We start from the raw sequence: 16,069 nt of genomic DNA, 5'->3' as shown, positions 1-16,069 counted from the left end.
TAAATGAAAGCAGCAATGAAGCGGATTTAAGGAAGGGCAGAGGTGAAATGACGCTCAAAGCCAATACACAGGAAAGAAATGGGCCTTAATATATTAGCTAGTAAATTCTGGAACATAGCCCAGTCCCCTCTGGGATTCCCTAATGGAAACACAGGTCCCCAGCCCTGTCCTGTCCTTCCTCCCCCCTCCCAGTTTCTTACACACATCTCCAGCACTACTTTAGAAACCAAAGAATGAGGGCAACAGCTTGCACAGGGGAGTTGGCAGCTGAGCAAGTATCCACTGAGGGAGAGGGGAGACAAGCCCTGCCTTCGCCTTCATCAAGCACCCCAGGAGACCACCACCAGCTTTGCATACCTCAGGAAATGTCAGCCACTCTTCTCAGCAAGATGCAGAAGCTCTCAAAACAAAAAAGGAATCAAACTCCCACCAAAGGACCAATTAAAACTATCAATTTATTTATTTTTGGCAAATTGCACACACTTTTCTGCCATTTGCTCTATCCTAGATCAATCCTGAGGAGGAACTTCTCCCTTGGATTAAAGACACCATACTTATGCCATGAAACGCAAGGAAAAAACAGGAAAGTAAAACAGTCAAATCCCTTACTGATAAAATACACAGGAAAGTTTCGGCAACCCAGACTCCAAGCAGCCACCAGCTCTGCTCAGCACAAGCCATAAAGATTCAGGCTATACAAATCAGCACCACTCACTGTGGCACATTTCCTTCAGTTACATGATCTGAAAAGAAACTGAATCACTCTCTGCATCTCGAACGCACAGCTCCAAAACAACGTCCATTTGACAACTAGAATAATTCTGAGTGATGCTGTCTGTACAGAACTGTAGTACTTTATTGACACAAAAACATACCCAGCTGAATATTTCTCTGCACACACAAGGCCAGAGCACAGTGATGAGTAGCCAGATCTAGGACACAGAAGGAAATGAGAAGCTAATGACAGGTGGAGCTTGTTCTGCAGCACAGGTAGAGCGTGGAATCAGTTTTCAATTCCTCCAGCCAGCTTCTACTGGGAGATTTACATACAAGTCCTCAATCAAGTCTTTAAAGAGTCATCCAGAATCCCCTGGTAAAAACAATCTGTTTCAGGAAAGAGGAGAGTCCACAGCTGCTCAGTGATTCTTTTTGGTTGAACCAAAACCAGAGAAACCCATCACAGCTGCCATTTCATCGTCCTCTTCAAATGTCAAGTCTTCCTCTGCCCTCCTTTTCTTCTCTCTCTGCTTCTCCTTTTTGTAGGCTTTGGCCTTTTCCTCCTGCAGCGAGGAAAAGATAAGCAAAGTAATTTGAACCTCTTTAGCCAACTAAGCTTTTGAGACACTGGGCACTGCACAGTCATCCCCAGACCTACCCAGAACCCAAATCATATCTGAAGAAATAAAATAGCCAGAGGGAACCATGGACTGCAGTCTCCCAGGAGGTTTCCCATCACCTACAGACCCCCAAGAGTGAAGTCACACACACAGCGATTGTAGTCAAAGAGAAATGTCACGAAATTGTCAGCTCCTGCTTTAGAACAAATGTCAGAGACTTCATGTGGAATCAACACTGAGGCGAGAAGGAGCTGTTTTTAAAGCAGGAGGTGTTCCCTTGTACCAATGCCCTGTTTCAACGACTGCAATGTCAAAAGTCACTGCCTGATGCCTTTCAGAGTGGCAGAGTGACAGCTGCTCACTGGAACAGAAGCTGAGCTCTGAGTGGCTTTGGGGGTTTTGGCATCAAAGAGTTTGCACTGCTCTAATCAAAGTGTTTCACTATGCAAGGATCACAGGCCGTGGAACAGTGCCAGCCTTGTACTGGGTCGCGTAGAAGCACGGCTTTGGCTCCCAACTTCGCAACTGCTCCCACCATTCCCATCGCCGTTCACCACTCGGCAACTACAGAAGACAGCCATGCCCTGGAGAAAGCTACACCACAAAGTTGCTGCTGCTTTCTTTGTTGCCATGCATTGATTGGCAGCAGCTTTTCAACCCACAGCACTCCCTGTGCCACTGGGGCATCCATCTCTTACCTCCTCCAAACAGATTAGGCTCAGCAGCACCAAAGCCTGCTGGAGACAGAGCACAGGGCTGCTTTCTGTGCTAGGACTCCAGTAGCATCTCTAACAGGGCATCCAGCTGTGCAGCAAAGCTCAGGGCTCAGACAGGGAGACTCAAACACGCAGCAATTTTAATATTTGGCTTTTAAACGACCGCTGATCAAAAAGAAGCATCCACAAAAGCTCTCCAGTTCCCAGGAGAACTTTGTCAGCTGCTTTTCCAATGAATTCAATCTTCATTTCATGAAACTGCCATTTAAGCCCGGGTTTCAGAGGGATTTGATATCTTTCACTGCCTCCACACATCTTACAGCACATCACACCCCTCACAAGGCTCTTCCACACATTGGGAGGCCATGCAGGGGCAACGTGCCACATGGAGAAGGAACCCCAACAATCCCAAGGACCTTGTCGAACTTCAGGACGACAGGGGACAAATCTACAGATCTGCTTATCAGAGCATTTAAGTTCAAACACAAGGAATGGGAGATACAAAACAGGTGCACTGGCAGAGCTGTGCTTCTCTCAGTGGGAGCCTGAAGCATCAAAAGTTATTCTTGCACATAAAGAGGGAAAAGGATTTCCAGGGAGACCAGCAGAGAGTTAAAGAAAAACAAAAACAAATCAAACAAACTCAAAGCAGCATACCAGAGGCCCATGCTACCAAGAATAAGACTTCTGTTGAACAGAATTAGCAACTGGAGCTGCTTTCTTTATGAAACACATTTCTTGGGGGCCCACCAAGACAGCAGCATGCTGTCATTGTCCACGCTCACCTCCTCACGGAGCTCCTTCATCCTCTCCTCAAAATCATAGTCCTTCTGCTTCTCCTCCATCTTCTTCTTATTCACCTCAAAGCGTTTTTTCACCTGGTCCAGTGTGGAACGTTCCACCCTCATGGACATGCCCAGATTCCTCTGGTCTAGAGAAAAAGGAACGGAGCCAGCCATGTTCAGCAATATTCTTAGCCTTTAAAGCTCTGTGCATAGCCTCTTCCCTGACTCTACTTCAAATGTCTCAGCATGGCATCCTGTTACTGCTTGCCATCTATCCCCTTAAGACAGCTTCTATTGCCAGACTAGACTCAAGCACAGGCTGTACATGGTCATTCACTCCAGAAGCTCAGTACTGCCAACCTGACCTAGCCGCATTGAATCCTCATCCAAAGGGTGAGCACACAACCACTGAAAGTGCAGACAGCAGTTTTGCCCCCCATGTTCCTGAGTGACAGAGCCTAGCACAGCACTGTGCAACCACCCAGCCTTCAGTATGAAGGCCCAGAACACGTATCAACAGCCTGGAGCACTGCAGCAACCCTCTGAGTCAACCAACCCTCCAACAACCCACAAAAATTATCCTTACGTTTTTTGCCATTGATGTGATCCAAGAAGTTAATGGAGTCTTTCACCACACAGTCGCACACGTTACAGTAATACCTGACAGGAGAGAGAGACATTAGCTCCAATGCATGAGACAAACTTTGCTTCACAGAACCACCATTTAAGAACATCTGAAATGCAAAATCCATACATCATTTGGATCCATTGGTTCTAACCCAGCTGCTGCTCTAGGCTAAAATCAAACCAGACCAATGCCACAAAGCCAAAACTCCTCATCAGCATTACAGAAGCAAGCATAAGCCCAGCATTATAAACTGAATTTCCATTGCATCATCTGGTCTCAGAGTCACTGGAGGACCATGCCTTCCTTTGGGACAAAGCTCTTTTATCAGGACAACAGGGAACTTACTTCCATTGCAAAGAGCTTCAGTGAAAGGAAATGCGCAAGGCCATGCCCCAGATTTACACAGCTACCCGAGTTAACACTGGATTTGCCACTTCTGACCTTGATGCCTGTGCTACTGTGATGGAGGATAGAGGCCAAGACCCAAGCTGACCCATCACTAGGGCAGCTGTGGCATCTTTCCCTTCCAGTTGCAAGGAACAGGGTTGCATGGACCCTAAGATGTCACAGTGCTCGGCTGCCCTCCTCCAAGGCAGGACTAGCCAGGCAGCCCAGGTTCCTACCTGAGCTCCTGACTGCAGTCTGCTCTCACCTGGCTGCAAGGTAAGTCCTCCCACACCTATCACCTCTCAGAAGCGACTCTTAGCTTTAAACGGCACTGCTCCAGTCCTCTTTAACAGCTCTTGCTGCAAAAACCCAGCCAGGGCCTGCACTTCCATCCCTGGATTCTGTATAGGGCTGTGCATTTCCTTGGGCATTGCTGGCTACTTGGCTATGCCAGTGAGTCACTCACAGGCTTACTCTTACAATAGCACAACCTTAAAGCATTTTTTTTTAGCTGCTCAATGGCTTAGGGTGAGCTAAGAATCCTTTCAGCATTTGGCCAAACCCAACTGTCACAAATAGCAACCAAACACCATTCCTACAGACAGGCCTCTGGCTGCTTCTCTCACTCCCAGCACAGAGATATCAAAATCACAGACCCAAATCAACAGCAGCTAGCCTCTTCCTGCAAGCAGGCCTCCTGGCTAACCGAACCCAAGTGGGCAGCAGAGATCTGTCCCAGCTGCATTTTCACAGCAGGGCTAAGCAGCGCTGATATCAAGCAGTAATGCTGTAAGGGGCTCAGCCTGCTGCATCTCTTCCATACATCATCCCAGAAGGCTCAGTTTAGGTGTAATACTGTACAGCGCTATCTCACCAGGCTCAAAAGCCAGGAGGAAATCACTGCCTGGTACTCTCTAAGGATTCACCGCTTTACCAGAATCCCCAAGTCTTACCAACACAACCCTGACTCCAACACAAAGGCCACAACCTACCCTCCCATCTCTGACTGAGGGGTAGTTTTGGTGATGACGATGGTCTTCCCCAGCTTTGATTCCAGGTCCACCTTATAGTCTCGGTGCCGCAGGAGTTCCCTTTTGACAGGCTGAGCTGGTTTGCCTACAACATAAGCAGAAAACCCAAGTTCTCATCAGGAAAGGTCAAGCTTTACATGCTGGATTTCGTGTTGCCCTCAGTGAAGAGGGGCCCACCAAGAACCTGAGAACTATATGGTTCATTCAGGAATTACACATTTTTTGTCAAAAAAGGGTTCCATTTCCTCCTCGTTGTGCAGGCCAGAATTAAGACTCTTAGAGAGATCAGTAAGGCATCTTCAGCTCTGACTTGGGTCATCCCCTGAGATTTTCCTGTTTCCAGAGGCTGATCGTTCCTCTCCCTCCACAAAGAATAGGCAGACAGAGGCAAAGGTTCTCAGTAATTGCTTTTGTAACAATTATATTCAAACGGCGAGCACAGGAAAAAGGATCAGAGCAAGCCAGCCTTGAATTGCTGTTATTTCCCTTTGGGACTTTACTTTTAGCTGCTCTCTCCCTCTCAAACTCAAAGGGTTTGGGTGACTCACTGCCAAATGAGCAAAGCTTGCCTGGAGTCAGTACGTTACCCACCATCTTTCTTTTCTCTCTCTTCTGTGAGCCGCTTCTCTGCAAGTTTCTCATATTCATCTTTGTCCCACTTTCGGCGGAAGTCCAAGTTCTTAGTCTGAGAAGGAAATACAGTGCATTTACATTTGTTATACAGTTTGACTAACTATGAGGAGAGACTGGGGGAAGAATTGGAATCATTTGGCCTGTGATGCCACAGCAGTAAATTAAGGGCATTACATTATATCCCCATCTCCTCTGTTTCATACACAGAACCAAGGATATAGCTTAAGAGAATAATGCTCAGCATGCCTATATCTACTCGTTTCAGAAGGATTTCAAAGCACTAAGCAAAGTAATGAGTTCATCTTAATAGTTCCTGAGATGATCATCCATGTTTTACATTTGAAAACCAGGCACAAACGGGATTTAAACTGTTTGATCTAAGGACTTAAAAGTGCCACCTGACAAAACACAACATAGCCATTAGCTGATTATACCTACTTTTTCCAAAGTCAATTAAATGTGAGTTCCAAAAAATCATATGAGGAGACCACAAAACACAACATGAGCTATAAAGAGCTTAATTAAAATACATGCAGAAGTACAAAAGGATGTAAATACCTGCTCTCAAAGACATCAGCAGCATGTGTTTACATTATAGGAATCACAGCACTGAGTTTGCTATTAAACTCACAGTAAACTGTCCCATCCCCATAATTCCCCCATTCCAAATTTCAGAGAAGTAGGGAAAGGAAGAAATATCTTCAACACAGACCGGCTCTTAACCAGCTCCCCAAAGCACTCGAAACTGGGAATGACAGGATAAATTGCAGGAACAGAAGCAGAGTTCAGGTGAAGCTGGCAATGAAGATATACAAAGACTACTATTTTTGCAGGTAGCTCTGTCACCACCTGTTATACGTGGATTTTTATCTAGCCACCAACACTTGAGGGCAAAAGTGACATGAGAAGAACCCCTTTTCCACCCACATCTATTCATTCATTAAACTGGCAGAGTCTCTTCTTGATGGCTGCGTGTCATACAGTACAGGCCACACAGAAAACGTCTGAGCTGTAAGCCCTGGCCGTTACCGGGTGTTGGACACTTCTTTACTTTCTAAAGAAGGTAAATCTCAGATGATTAAAAAGTTTCACTTGGCATGGCAGAGGCAGTAATAAGTTCTCAATTTCATATTGAGAATGAGGATGGCTGTACTTTAAATCACCTCTGGGAAAAAAAGGACCCACATACACCCACCACCTTCTCCAGTTTAGTCAAATCAAGAATCCAATCACAATCCAAAGAAAATAAATCCCATGTGAAGCTACAGCAGCAGCACAATCGTTTAAGGTTTTCTCCTCTGGCAATCCTTCGAATGGAACGAACAACTACTGATAAGAATAAAAATGCCTTAGAGAAATGTAGAAAAATTCTCATTTATTCCCAGAGCTTCTTAAGCACTTTAAGTGTATCATAACAGGTTTTATTAGCCACCCTGAGCAAAGGAAAAAGGAATTATCATACAGTATAAATTAATGTTTTGGGGTGTTTTCCAGAATCTAGATTCTCCTGCATACTGACATATTATCACAAATCAAAGCTGGTTGGAGCCCAGAGAGGAGGAAATTTACTTGCTGCTTCACTCTCTGGTTATAATAAAAGAAAAATAGTCTTTCATAGATCTTTACCAGTCTCCCTAGGCCAGACACAATGAAACAAATCAAATCCAACTGCGAGCTATCTGTAGCAAGATTTTAGCTATACATTATCCAAAGGAACTTTCCTTAATTGGTCCAGTGGAAGCAAGGGTGGCTGCAAGCCCCAAAATCTTTATCTAACAACTGCTCGGGGTGACATCCAGTATTTCCCAAATAAGTAACAACAATTAAAAACTGAACCGTGCTCCAAAGCCTCCTGTTTGCTGCAGATGTAGACACTGAACGATCTGTTCAGTATCAAAGCCTATAACAGAATTCAGTAGTCTCAAGTTTGGCTTTAAGCTAGAGGAACACAACCACCAGCAGCTAAAAATAAAACACAGGCTCCAACCCATTCCCCAGTAGACATCCTGGGTTTTGCCCTCTCTCAGCATTGCTCACTTCTCAGCAAGTGGCTTCAAGTGATAAAATATTTGCAAAGAAAGCAGAAAAACACAGCCCCTGGTGCTGTGGTACTGACAGCTGCCTTGGGTATTACTGGAAGCGTTTACAACAGTCTGGCTCTCCAGTTTGGTTATACAAATGGCAGCCACTTCAGGCATCCGATCTCAGGAGGCCCAAACCCAAATCCTGCAGGATCTTGACAGGCAGAAAGACCTCACTGCCACAATACACAGATCAAGTAATGCCAGTAAAACAATGAAGTTAAGCAGGAGCCATCAGAGACTTGAGGATCACGATGAGGGGAAGGAACGTTTCTCTATGTGGGGTAGACAGTGACAAGTAGCAATTTTGGCAGAACAGCGCGAGAACCAGCCGGGACACAGGCAATTCCCAAAGAAACTGAAAAGAAGCTGGGCGAGACAAGAGGAGGAACAGAAGGAGGAAACTGCCTCTACACTCCATCCCTGACCCCAGGGAAGCCCCTGCCATGGGCCAGTCTCCCCCAGGAGGGTGAAGGGAGGGGGATATCACCACCCCAGGTCTAGCGCAGGCACAACTCTCTCTGTGAAGCCCAGCAGAAAGCAGGGCCCCCTGGCCCTAAGAAGGGGGCTCGGGGTGGGCTCCATCCCCCCTTTTGGCCACGAAGGCATCGGGGCCTGGCAGTGCAGCTGCCCACCTCGCACCGCCCGCTCCCGGGGCACGGTGAGGGGCACAGGCGGGGGCGGGGCCGCCCCCGGGACCCGGCCCCCAGGGGCCCTCACCCCGCGGCCTGCCAGCAGGCCCCGAGCACGGCCTGCCTGCACCGGGCACCCCTTCCCGGCGCCGCTGCCACCCGGCACCCCAAGAGCGGCCCCAGCCGGCGCGGCCCTGTCCCCCAACAAGGCCCAGAGCCCACGAAAAGAAAGGGGAACAGACCACCACGACCACACCACCACCACCTACCCCACTGCCCGACGCCATGTTGAGGATGCAGGCGATAAGGGAACGGAAACTGTCGCGCTCTGCCCCCCGGGTCGTAAAGCGAGGCAGTCCGCCCAACTACCACCGAGGCCCCGCCGCTTTGGCCTAGAGCGCCACGGGGAAGCGGCGCGGGAAGGGTCACGTCACGACAGCTCAAGCCTCAGCCGCCTGCGGTTGGCTTTCCGGCCAGAGCGCCGCGTCTCTATGGTTGCCAAGCGCTGCGCGCCGCTCTAGCTGTCCCATCGCCTGCTGTAGCGCCTAGAAACTCTATGGCGCCGGGGGCGGCCCCGCGCGCCGGCCCGCGCGAGGCGTCCGCTGCGCGCTGAGGGCAGCCCGGGGCGCAGCGGGCCGCGCTCGCCGCCACCGGCCATGCTGCGGCTGCTGCTGCCGCCCGCGGGCCTCCGCCTCTGGCCGCTGCGCCCCGCCGCCGGCCAGGTGAGGCCCGGCCCGGCGCGGCCGCCGGGCCCGGTCGGGGGCCGCAGGCTCTTGTCCCGGCCGGTGCGGGCGGCGGCGGCGGGCTCGGCGGGAGGCGGGCGGGGCCCGGCCCTGAAGACGCCCAAGGTAACGGGGGCGGGGGGAGGAGACGGGGGCACCGGGGCCGGTAACCGAGGGCAGCGCCGGCCCGGCACTGACGGCCGTTCTCCCGCCGGGCCAGGGCACCCGCGACCACCCCCCCGTGCACATGACGCTCCGCGACCGCCTCTTCGCCACCGTCGTGGCCTGCTTCAAGCGGCACGGGGCGGCCGCCATCGACACGCCCGCGCTGGAGCTCCGGGTGAGGCGGCGCCGGGGGACTCACGGGGCTGGGGGGCCCCTGCTCGCCTTGCTCGGGGCCGGGCGGGGGGCAGCTGTGGGGGCCCCTGCTCGCCTTGCTCGGGGCCGGGCGGGGGGGGGGAGCTGTGGGGGCCCCTGCTCGCCTTGCTCGAGGCCGGGCGGGGGGGGGAGCTGTGGGGCCCCCTGCTCGCCTTGCTCGAGGCCGGGCGGGGGGGGGAGCTGGGGGGCCCCTGCTCGCCTTGCTCGAGGCCGGGCGGGGGGGGGAGCTGTGGGGCCCCCTGCTCGCCTTGCTCGGGGCTGGGCGGGGGGGGGGAGCTGTGGGGGCCCCTGCTCGCCTTGCTCGGGGCTGGGCGGGGGGGGGAGCTGTGGGGGCCCCTGCTCGCCTTGCTCGGGGCTGGGCGGGGGGGGAGCTGTGGGGGTCCCTGCTCGCCTTGCTCGGGGCTGGGCGGGGGGGAGCTGTGGGGGCCCCTGCTCGCCTTGCTCGGGGCTGGGGGGGAAGTTGTGGGGCCCCCGCTTGGCATGGGGAGCCGGGCATGGGGCAGGGAGGCTGTTGGACTCTCTGTTGGGGCCAGCGTGTGTGTGGGGGGTGGGACTGTTGAACTCTTTTGCCCCCTAGGGCAGACTGGTAAGGCACGAGGCTTTGGGGGGGGGGGGGAATATGTGCCCTCCCCCCCACACACACTGCTCTGCTTGTGGGGCTGCAGCGCTCTGTCCATGGGGCTGTGGGAGGTCTGGGGAAGTTTTCCATCCCATGCTGCTTCTGCGGTGCTTGCCCATCCCTTGCCCACGTTTGTCTGTGGGGCTGGGGGGACTGAGGGACCCCAGGTGGTGGGGCGAGCTCTCCCCCGTGAGGCTCAGGACCTGGCAGTGGCTTTTGTGCTGAAAACCTGTGTGCATTCCCCTTGCTCCCCACCAAGTGATTCCTCACAGCAAGGTTGGGGATGGGGTTCAGGCCAGCCCGCCTGCTCAGGGGGTTGGGCTCTGGTGGCCGTTCTCCATCCCAGGGGCTCAGAGCTTCAGCTGGTGCTGCCCCATGCCTCCCCTAATGGCTGCCTCGCTTCTTCCTAGGAAACGCTCATGGGGAAGTATGGAGATGACTCCAAGCTCATCTACGAGTTGCAGGATCAGGGGGGAGAACTGCTGGCCCTGCGCTACGACCTGACTGTATCCTGCCACAGCCCTGACCACGTGGGGAGTGTGAAGTTCTTGTGGAGGGTACAGTGACATGCTGTGGTCTCTGCCTAGGTTAAAGCCATTAGCGTGAGTCATCCTTGCCCATGTAATGTTGCCCTGACCCATCCACATATCCCAGCTTCCTACGGTCTGGATGACCAAAACTCCGACTCCCTCACTCTGACCAGTTCATCCCAGCTGGTCTGACTGTCTCTATGAGACTCCCACCTCTAGCTGCCTCCTGGTCAATCCAATATCTGCAGCAAATCTGCTCTTTCTTCTGCAGTCTGTGAGTGTGCACCGGTGTCCTCCACAATACTGGTTTTACCTCTTCGTAGTCATGATCCCCACCTGTGTGCACTCCTCCTTCCCTGCCACCTTTCCCATGCCTCTGCACAGCTTTGGTAGTTCTGAGAGCAACAGTGATTACTGCAGATATGAAACAAGCATCTTTCTTGGATCTTCTCCATCTCTGCATGTTTCCCCTGGAAGCTCTTTTCTTTAATATCTCCTGCACTGTATATTGAATTTTCTCTGTATCACACCTTAAGAAAGCAAAGTGACCCAGCAAAGGTCTGTGTTTGCAAGGTGTTAATGTACTGCAGTTAAAAAAAAAAAAAAAAGAAATTAAGTTGTCCCTGTATTAGAAGAGCTGAGCACAGTTTCTCATACTCTGCATCAGCCCAGTCTGTGTTTTAGAGACCTCTTATGCAGGGAGCAGCCTGCAGAGTGACAGGAGGACAGGGCTGGCCTTGGGATTCACTTGTCTGGCTCAAGAAATCTCTGGATTCTGTCCTTAATCCTTTGGTCCCAGGTGCCGTTCGCTCGCTATTTGGCAATGAACAAAATCACCAACATTAAGCGCTACCATATCGCTAAGGTGTACAGGAGGGACAACCCGGCCACGACCAGGGGCCGCTACAGGGAATTCTACCAGTGCGTGAGTGTTGTAGCTGCTGTGCGAGAGGAGCTGGGCCGGGTCCTGCCAGGAATGTGGGAAGAGAGAGCTGGGGAATGGCGAGAGGGCTGGTTACCTCCAGGTGCTGTGTGGTTGTGTGATGCTTTGTGCCCTATTGAGCTCTGCAGCTGGAGCGGAGGCCCTGCACAGCAGTCCTGAAGCTGGGCTCCTGCTGAAGTAGAGAGAAGGGGATGCTATGTAGGAAGATGGGCTGGATTTCAGGAGTAGCCCAGCTATGCCAAGAATTTCTCTGCCTTTTCTTGTGCCCCAGGATTTTGACATTGCTGGCCAGTTTGACCCTATGATTCCTGATGCTGAATGCCTCAAAATAGTGCATGAGATCCTGAGCGAGTTGCAGCTTGGGGACTTTCTCATTAAGGTGAGAGGAGAGCCAAGTGGCTTTCCTGCATATGTGCCTTCCCTCCCATCCCCTGCTCCAGTGCACTGTGGGTCTGAGGGACCAGTGAAAAGGTACAAGGAGACTCCAACAGCCGTAGCTTCCAGCACCCCTTGGGCAGGGGCAAGGAGAAACTGCAGTGGGGCGATCTGCCCTGGGCTGAGCATGCCTCTTCCTCCCTCCAGGTCAACGACCGACGCATTTTGAATGGTGTGTTTGCCATTTGTGGCGTCCCAGACAGCAAGTTCATAACCACGTGCTCTACCGTGGACAAGCTGGACAAGGTAAGGGAGTACTGGGGGCTCTTCTACCTGCATCCAGTGCTGTATAGGATAATAACAAACGCCTGGAGGTAGCCCTGAAGCTGCAAAATGTGCATTATGCTCTTTTGGCAGATCACTTCCAATTTCAGGGTCTCGATGTCCAGGCTGGGCAGTGGTGTTGCTATTCCCATCAGAAAGAAGTATCACAGCAGTTAACTCATTAACGTTCATAAGAGGTTCTGAGTGCTCTTGGGCTGGTAGCAGTGGCCAGGAATAAAGCCTGGCATTGTCTGCGATTTCCGTTAAGGATTCCTGTGACATAGACACAGATCATTAGTGAGAGTGCTTGCTGTGAAGCATCTGCTCTCCTCCCACACATACTCTGACTCCATGGGCTGGTGGAGACCACGGATGAGGGCGTTCTGCAGTGACTGATGTTTTTGTCTCCCCTCACAGATACCGTGGGAGGATGTGAGGAGTGAGATGGTGGGAGAGAAGGGGCTCTCTCCTGAGGCTGCAGATCGCATTGGGGAATACATCCAGCTCCATGGTGAGTGCTGTGGGGTGGATGCCTTCTCCCTCTCAGCTGAAAGCCCCCCTCCAGCGTGCTCGATCTCTGTCCCTACAAGCGTGGCCACTCTCTTCCAGGGCAGGCAGACAGAGAGGGGCCAGTGCACCCTGGGCAGGGCCAGAGGGTGCAAAGCAGCCCAGGTGACTGGCTGGGCCCATCGTTGCCAGTGCTGCCCTGTTGTTGGCCCATGGCAGAGCCCAGGCACGCCTTGTTCCCACAGGTGGCCTGGACCTAATTGAGCAGCTCCTCCAGGACCCAAAGCTATCTCAGAACAAACTAGCCAAGGAGGGGCTGGGGGACATGAAGCTGCTGTTTGAGTACCTGACACTGTTTGGCATCACAGGGAAGGTGAGGAGGTGCAGGGGCAGGAGGGGGTGCTGCCCTCATGGCTGGGCAGCCCTGGGCTCCCCAGCTGCACCCAGTGATGGGACTCTGCTTGTGTCCTGCAGATCTCCTTTGACCTGAGCCTGGCGCGCGGTCTGGACTACTATACGGGGGTGATCTTTGAGGCTGTGCTGGTACAGCAGAAGAATAACCAAGTGGAGGAGCCGGTCAGCGTTGGGAGTGTGGCTGGAGGCGGTCGCTACGATGGGCTGGTGGGGATGTTTGATCCCAAGGGTCGGAAGGTGCCCTGTGTGGGAGTCAGCATTGGGATTGAGCGCATCTTCTCCATCATGGAGCAAAGAGTGAAGGTAAGTGCTACAGGCAGTACTTGATATGGGCAGGGCTCTCAGGAGCAGTCTGTATCATTTGTTACAGATGACAGAAAATGCATCGCTCCATAGTGCTCAAGGAAGGGACTTTGTGGAGAGGGCATTAATGTCTGAATTTCGCTGTGGAGGACAGATCCCTTTCCTCTTCTCTTCTGCAGCCTGCTGTGTGGCAGTCATTGGCATCCAAGGGCAGCATTTCTTAACAGAAACTAAGGAAGCGTCAGAGATGGGCCACGAGTTCTGGTCCTGGTTCTGTCTTGATTCCTGCGTGCTTCGGCCTAAGTCATTTCACTCTTGTCTCTCCCCTGTGAAGTTTTTCCCCTAGGGGTTGTGAAATTATAAATTCAGTAACAGCTGTGAAACTCACTTTGTAATGAGTGCCATAAAAAACCCTGTGAGGAAAGTAATCACTTTGCATTTAGTTCTGAGCTCATGATTGATAGTAAATGAGGCCAAGGCAATGTGTTTGTACATGAAGAATCAAAAGAAACATTGGAAGGTTGTCCAAGTCCCATCTGGGAAGGAGGAAGGCCAGTGTCCCACGGAAACAGCAGCACACAAATAGTTTCAGAATACTGATTCACTGGGGGGCTCATTAAACTTGCCCAGGCTGTCTTAATCGTGGATCCTGTTAGCTTCTGAAAGGTTAGCCTTGCTCAGTAACATTCACTGAACAGCGATGATTTGCTTTTAAATATATTTGTGTTAGTGAGCCAACAGTTAAGGTCTTAGGTGAGGTGGGATGACAGAGGTGAGCTCCTGTCGAGAGCTGCGGATTCCCTCAAAGCCAGTCATGAGTGTGTCTGTCCTTGCAGGCCTCTGGGGAGAAGATTCGTACGACTGAGACGCAAGTGCTGGTGGCTACGCCTCAGAAACACTTACTTGGTGCGAGACTGAAGCTCATCTCTGAGCTGTGGGATGCAGGCATCAAGGTAAAGCAGGGATGTTGGCTTGGCCCTGTTACATTAACTGCAGTCACAAGACAGAGAAATCAACCCCACTAGCTGTCTGTCTATTCAGATCTGGGCCTGTCTGAAATCTAGTGGACAGAGAAGGAAGACAGCTGTGAGCACCACAGGCAACCACTTGCTGCAGGAGTAATGAGGCAGTTTTCTATGGGGTTTTGTGCTGGCTGTTTTGCTCCATGATCAATCAGAACAAATTTTGCATTAATGATTCAAACAACCACCTGTTCTGCTCCCTTCTAGGCAGAGATGCTCTACAAGAAGGACCCTAAACTGCTGAAACAGCTGCAGTACTGTGAGGACACAGGGATTCCCCTTGTAGCCATCATAGGAGAGCAAGAATTGACAGATGGAGTTGTCAAACTGCGAGTTGTCACAACAAGAGAAGAGGTGAGAATACCCTTTTACACCAGGATTCAAAAGTGCTTCCAAAACCTAGAAATTGTCATTGGGAGGCTCCAGCTTTTCCCTCACTGATGGTGTTCCTTTGGGTAGCTGTATCACAGATCTGTTGGATGACTTCTCCAGAAAGTCCTCATCACAAACTGCATTGGGATCCACAGCAAGTCCTTAGGGCTGGATCAAACTGTGCTCTACTTAGCAGACTTAAATATATTTGTTTCCCCAAGAAGAGTGTAGCAATGAGCCCCTTCATTTTTCACTGTCCCTGCTTGGACACCTAAACCGTACTCTGAGGCGGGAGGTAGGACATCCTGAGTAGTGGGTCCTGTTAAGCCTGGGGGGATGGTCAGGAAGAGACAGTCTCCCGATCAGCAACACTGATTTCCACAGAGCAGGTTCCACTGCTACTACCTCTTTCTTGCTGTTTGCTTTGTAGGTTAATATCCCGAGAGAGAAGCTCGCTGATGAAATCAGAAGAAGGCTGGAGCCCTGCAGCCTTTCTGTGCAGAGCTGCTTGACTGTGTGAACTGCTGTGTCACTGGAAACCCCCAGAGCACTTAGCCATCAGCTGCCCACTGAGCTGTGGTCACCACCTGTTACCCTGAGGCTCATCTGCCTAGGCCAAGGCAGTGTTGAAATGGGGTATCTGCCTGGAAGGAGCAGACAGGTTTTAAAAGGCACAGACCATGCAGTCACCTTGTTAACCTTCTGGTTAACTGATCTGAGGAGCAGCACAAGTTTGTGCGCTCCTACTATCACGGTACCAGTAACCATGTGGCAACTTCTACGTGCTGTGCGCATCAGCTTGGTGACGGGGAGGGAACCTGCGGCTGGGGTGCCGAGAGGGTCAGCGGTGGGGGTCAGGTTCGCGGAGGAAGCTCTGCCGGTGCTCCGAGAGGTTCAGGACTTGCGTGAAAACCAGTCAGCCTACGCTGCGGTGCAGGCTGCGAAGGGTCAGGCCTGGCCTGCAGCCCCTGGGGAGGAGCCGAGCCTCGGGGGCTCTGCTGGCCAGCGCGAGGGGAGGTGAGCGGTGTTTGTGAGGTGTTCCTCCTCCTCCTTCTCCCCAGGTCTCTGCTGCAGAATATTGCAGCAAACCCGGGGGCGAGGCCGCTGGCCGGCGACCCTGCGTGGGGGGACGCGCAGGGGGCGCCTCCGCCCCTTGCCGGAGCCGGGCCGCCCCTTCCCGCCGCTGGGGCTCACAGGGGGTGCGCGCAGAGCACCTCTGCGTATTTTTTTTTCCTAAGAACGAACGAACAAATGAATGAATAAATAAATGAAGTGGAGGAAAGCGCACCGGCCTCGCTCTACCCAACCTCCCTCCGTCCCGCCCCTCGGT

General features: G+C 52.2%; 2 protein-coding genes across 4 annotated transcripts; one reads left to right on the top strand and one right to left on the bottom strand.

Annotated features, from left to right (window-relative positions):
• Positions 1–435: 435 nt before the first annotated feature.
• ZMAT2 (zinc finger matrin-type 2) lies at positions 436–8,656 on the bottom strand. The gene is made up of 6 exons (XM_026105491.2): positions 8,500–8,656; positions 5,476–5,569; positions 4,846–4,969; positions 3,425–3,498; positions 2,839–2,984; positions 436–1,280 (listed from the first exon to the last, which is right to left on the bottom strand). The coding sequence occupies exons 1-6, from the start codon at positions 8,515–8,517 to the stop codon at positions 1,137–1,139; spliced, it is 600 nt and encodes a 199-aa protein (XP_025961276.1). The 5' UTR covers positions 8,518–8,656; the 3' UTR covers positions 436–1,136.
• Positions 8,657–8,760: 104 nt separating this feature from the next.
• LOC112986291 (histidine--tRNA ligase, cytoplasmic-like) lies at positions 8,761–16,026 on the top strand. 3 transcript variants are annotated; one of them, XM_064520745.1, is made up of 12 exons: positions 8,761–8,952; positions 9,173–9,292; positions 10,360–10,455; positions 11,279–11,404; positions 11,694–11,801; positions 12,005–12,103; positions 12,539–12,632; positions 12,874–13,001; positions 13,103–13,345; positions 14,182–14,298; positions 14,575–14,721; positions 15,170–16,026. In XM_064520745.1, exons 1-12 carry the CDS (start codon positions 8,887–8,889, stop codon positions 15,257–15,259), a joined length of 1,434 nt encoding a protein of 477 aa, XP_064376815.1. In that variant the 5' UTR covers positions 8,761–8,886; the 3' UTR covers positions 15,260–16,026. The 3 variants fall into 3 exon arrangements, with proteins under 3 accessions (XP_064376815.1, XP_064376816.1, XP_064376817.1); XM_064520747.1 differs by lacking the exon at positions 8,761–8,952 and adding an exon at positions 8,954–9,078; XM_064520746.1 differs by lacking the exon at positions 11,279–11,404 and having other exon boundaries at positions 10,360–10,506.
• Positions 16,027–16,069: the final 43 nt, after the last annotated feature.

This window comes from Dromaius novaehollandiae, chromosome 15 (genome assembly GCF_036370855.1).
Source record: "Dromaius novaehollandiae isolate bDroNov1 chromosome 15, bDroNov1.hap1, whole genome shotgun sequence".
NCBI lineage: Eukaryota > Metazoa > Chordata > Aves > Casuariiformes > Dromaiidae > Dromaius > Dromaius novaehollandiae.
Note: the sequence above shows the minus strand (reverse complement) of the source record. Positions and strands in the feature narration are given on the sequence as shown.

Excerpts from the sequence above, each read along its gene's own strand:
- ZMAT2 (XM_026105491.2), bottom strand. Across the intron at positions 4,970-5,475 it reads AGAGAGAGAAAAGAAAGATG|GCAAACCAGCTCAGCCTGTC; the intron begins GTGGGTAACGTA and ends CTTATGTTGTAG. Across the intron at positions 3,499-4,845 it reads CCTCAGTCAGAGATGGGAGG|GTATTACTGTAACGTGTGCG; the intron begins GTAGGTTGTGGC and ends CTCTCCTGTCAG.
- LOC112986291 (XM_064520745.1), top strand. The coding sequence starts at position 8,887 with ATGCTGCGGCTGCTGCTGCCGCCCGCGGGCCTCCGCCTCTGGCCGCTG. Across the intron at positions 10,456-11,278 it reads CCCTGCGCTACGACCTGACT|GTGCCGTTCGCTCGCTATTT; the intron begins GTATCCTGCCAC and ends CTTTGGTCCCAG. Across the intron at positions 13,002-13,102 it reads TGTTTGGCATCACAGGGAAG|ATCTCCTTTGACCTGAGCCT; the intron begins GTGAGGAGGTGC and ends TGTGTCCTGCAG.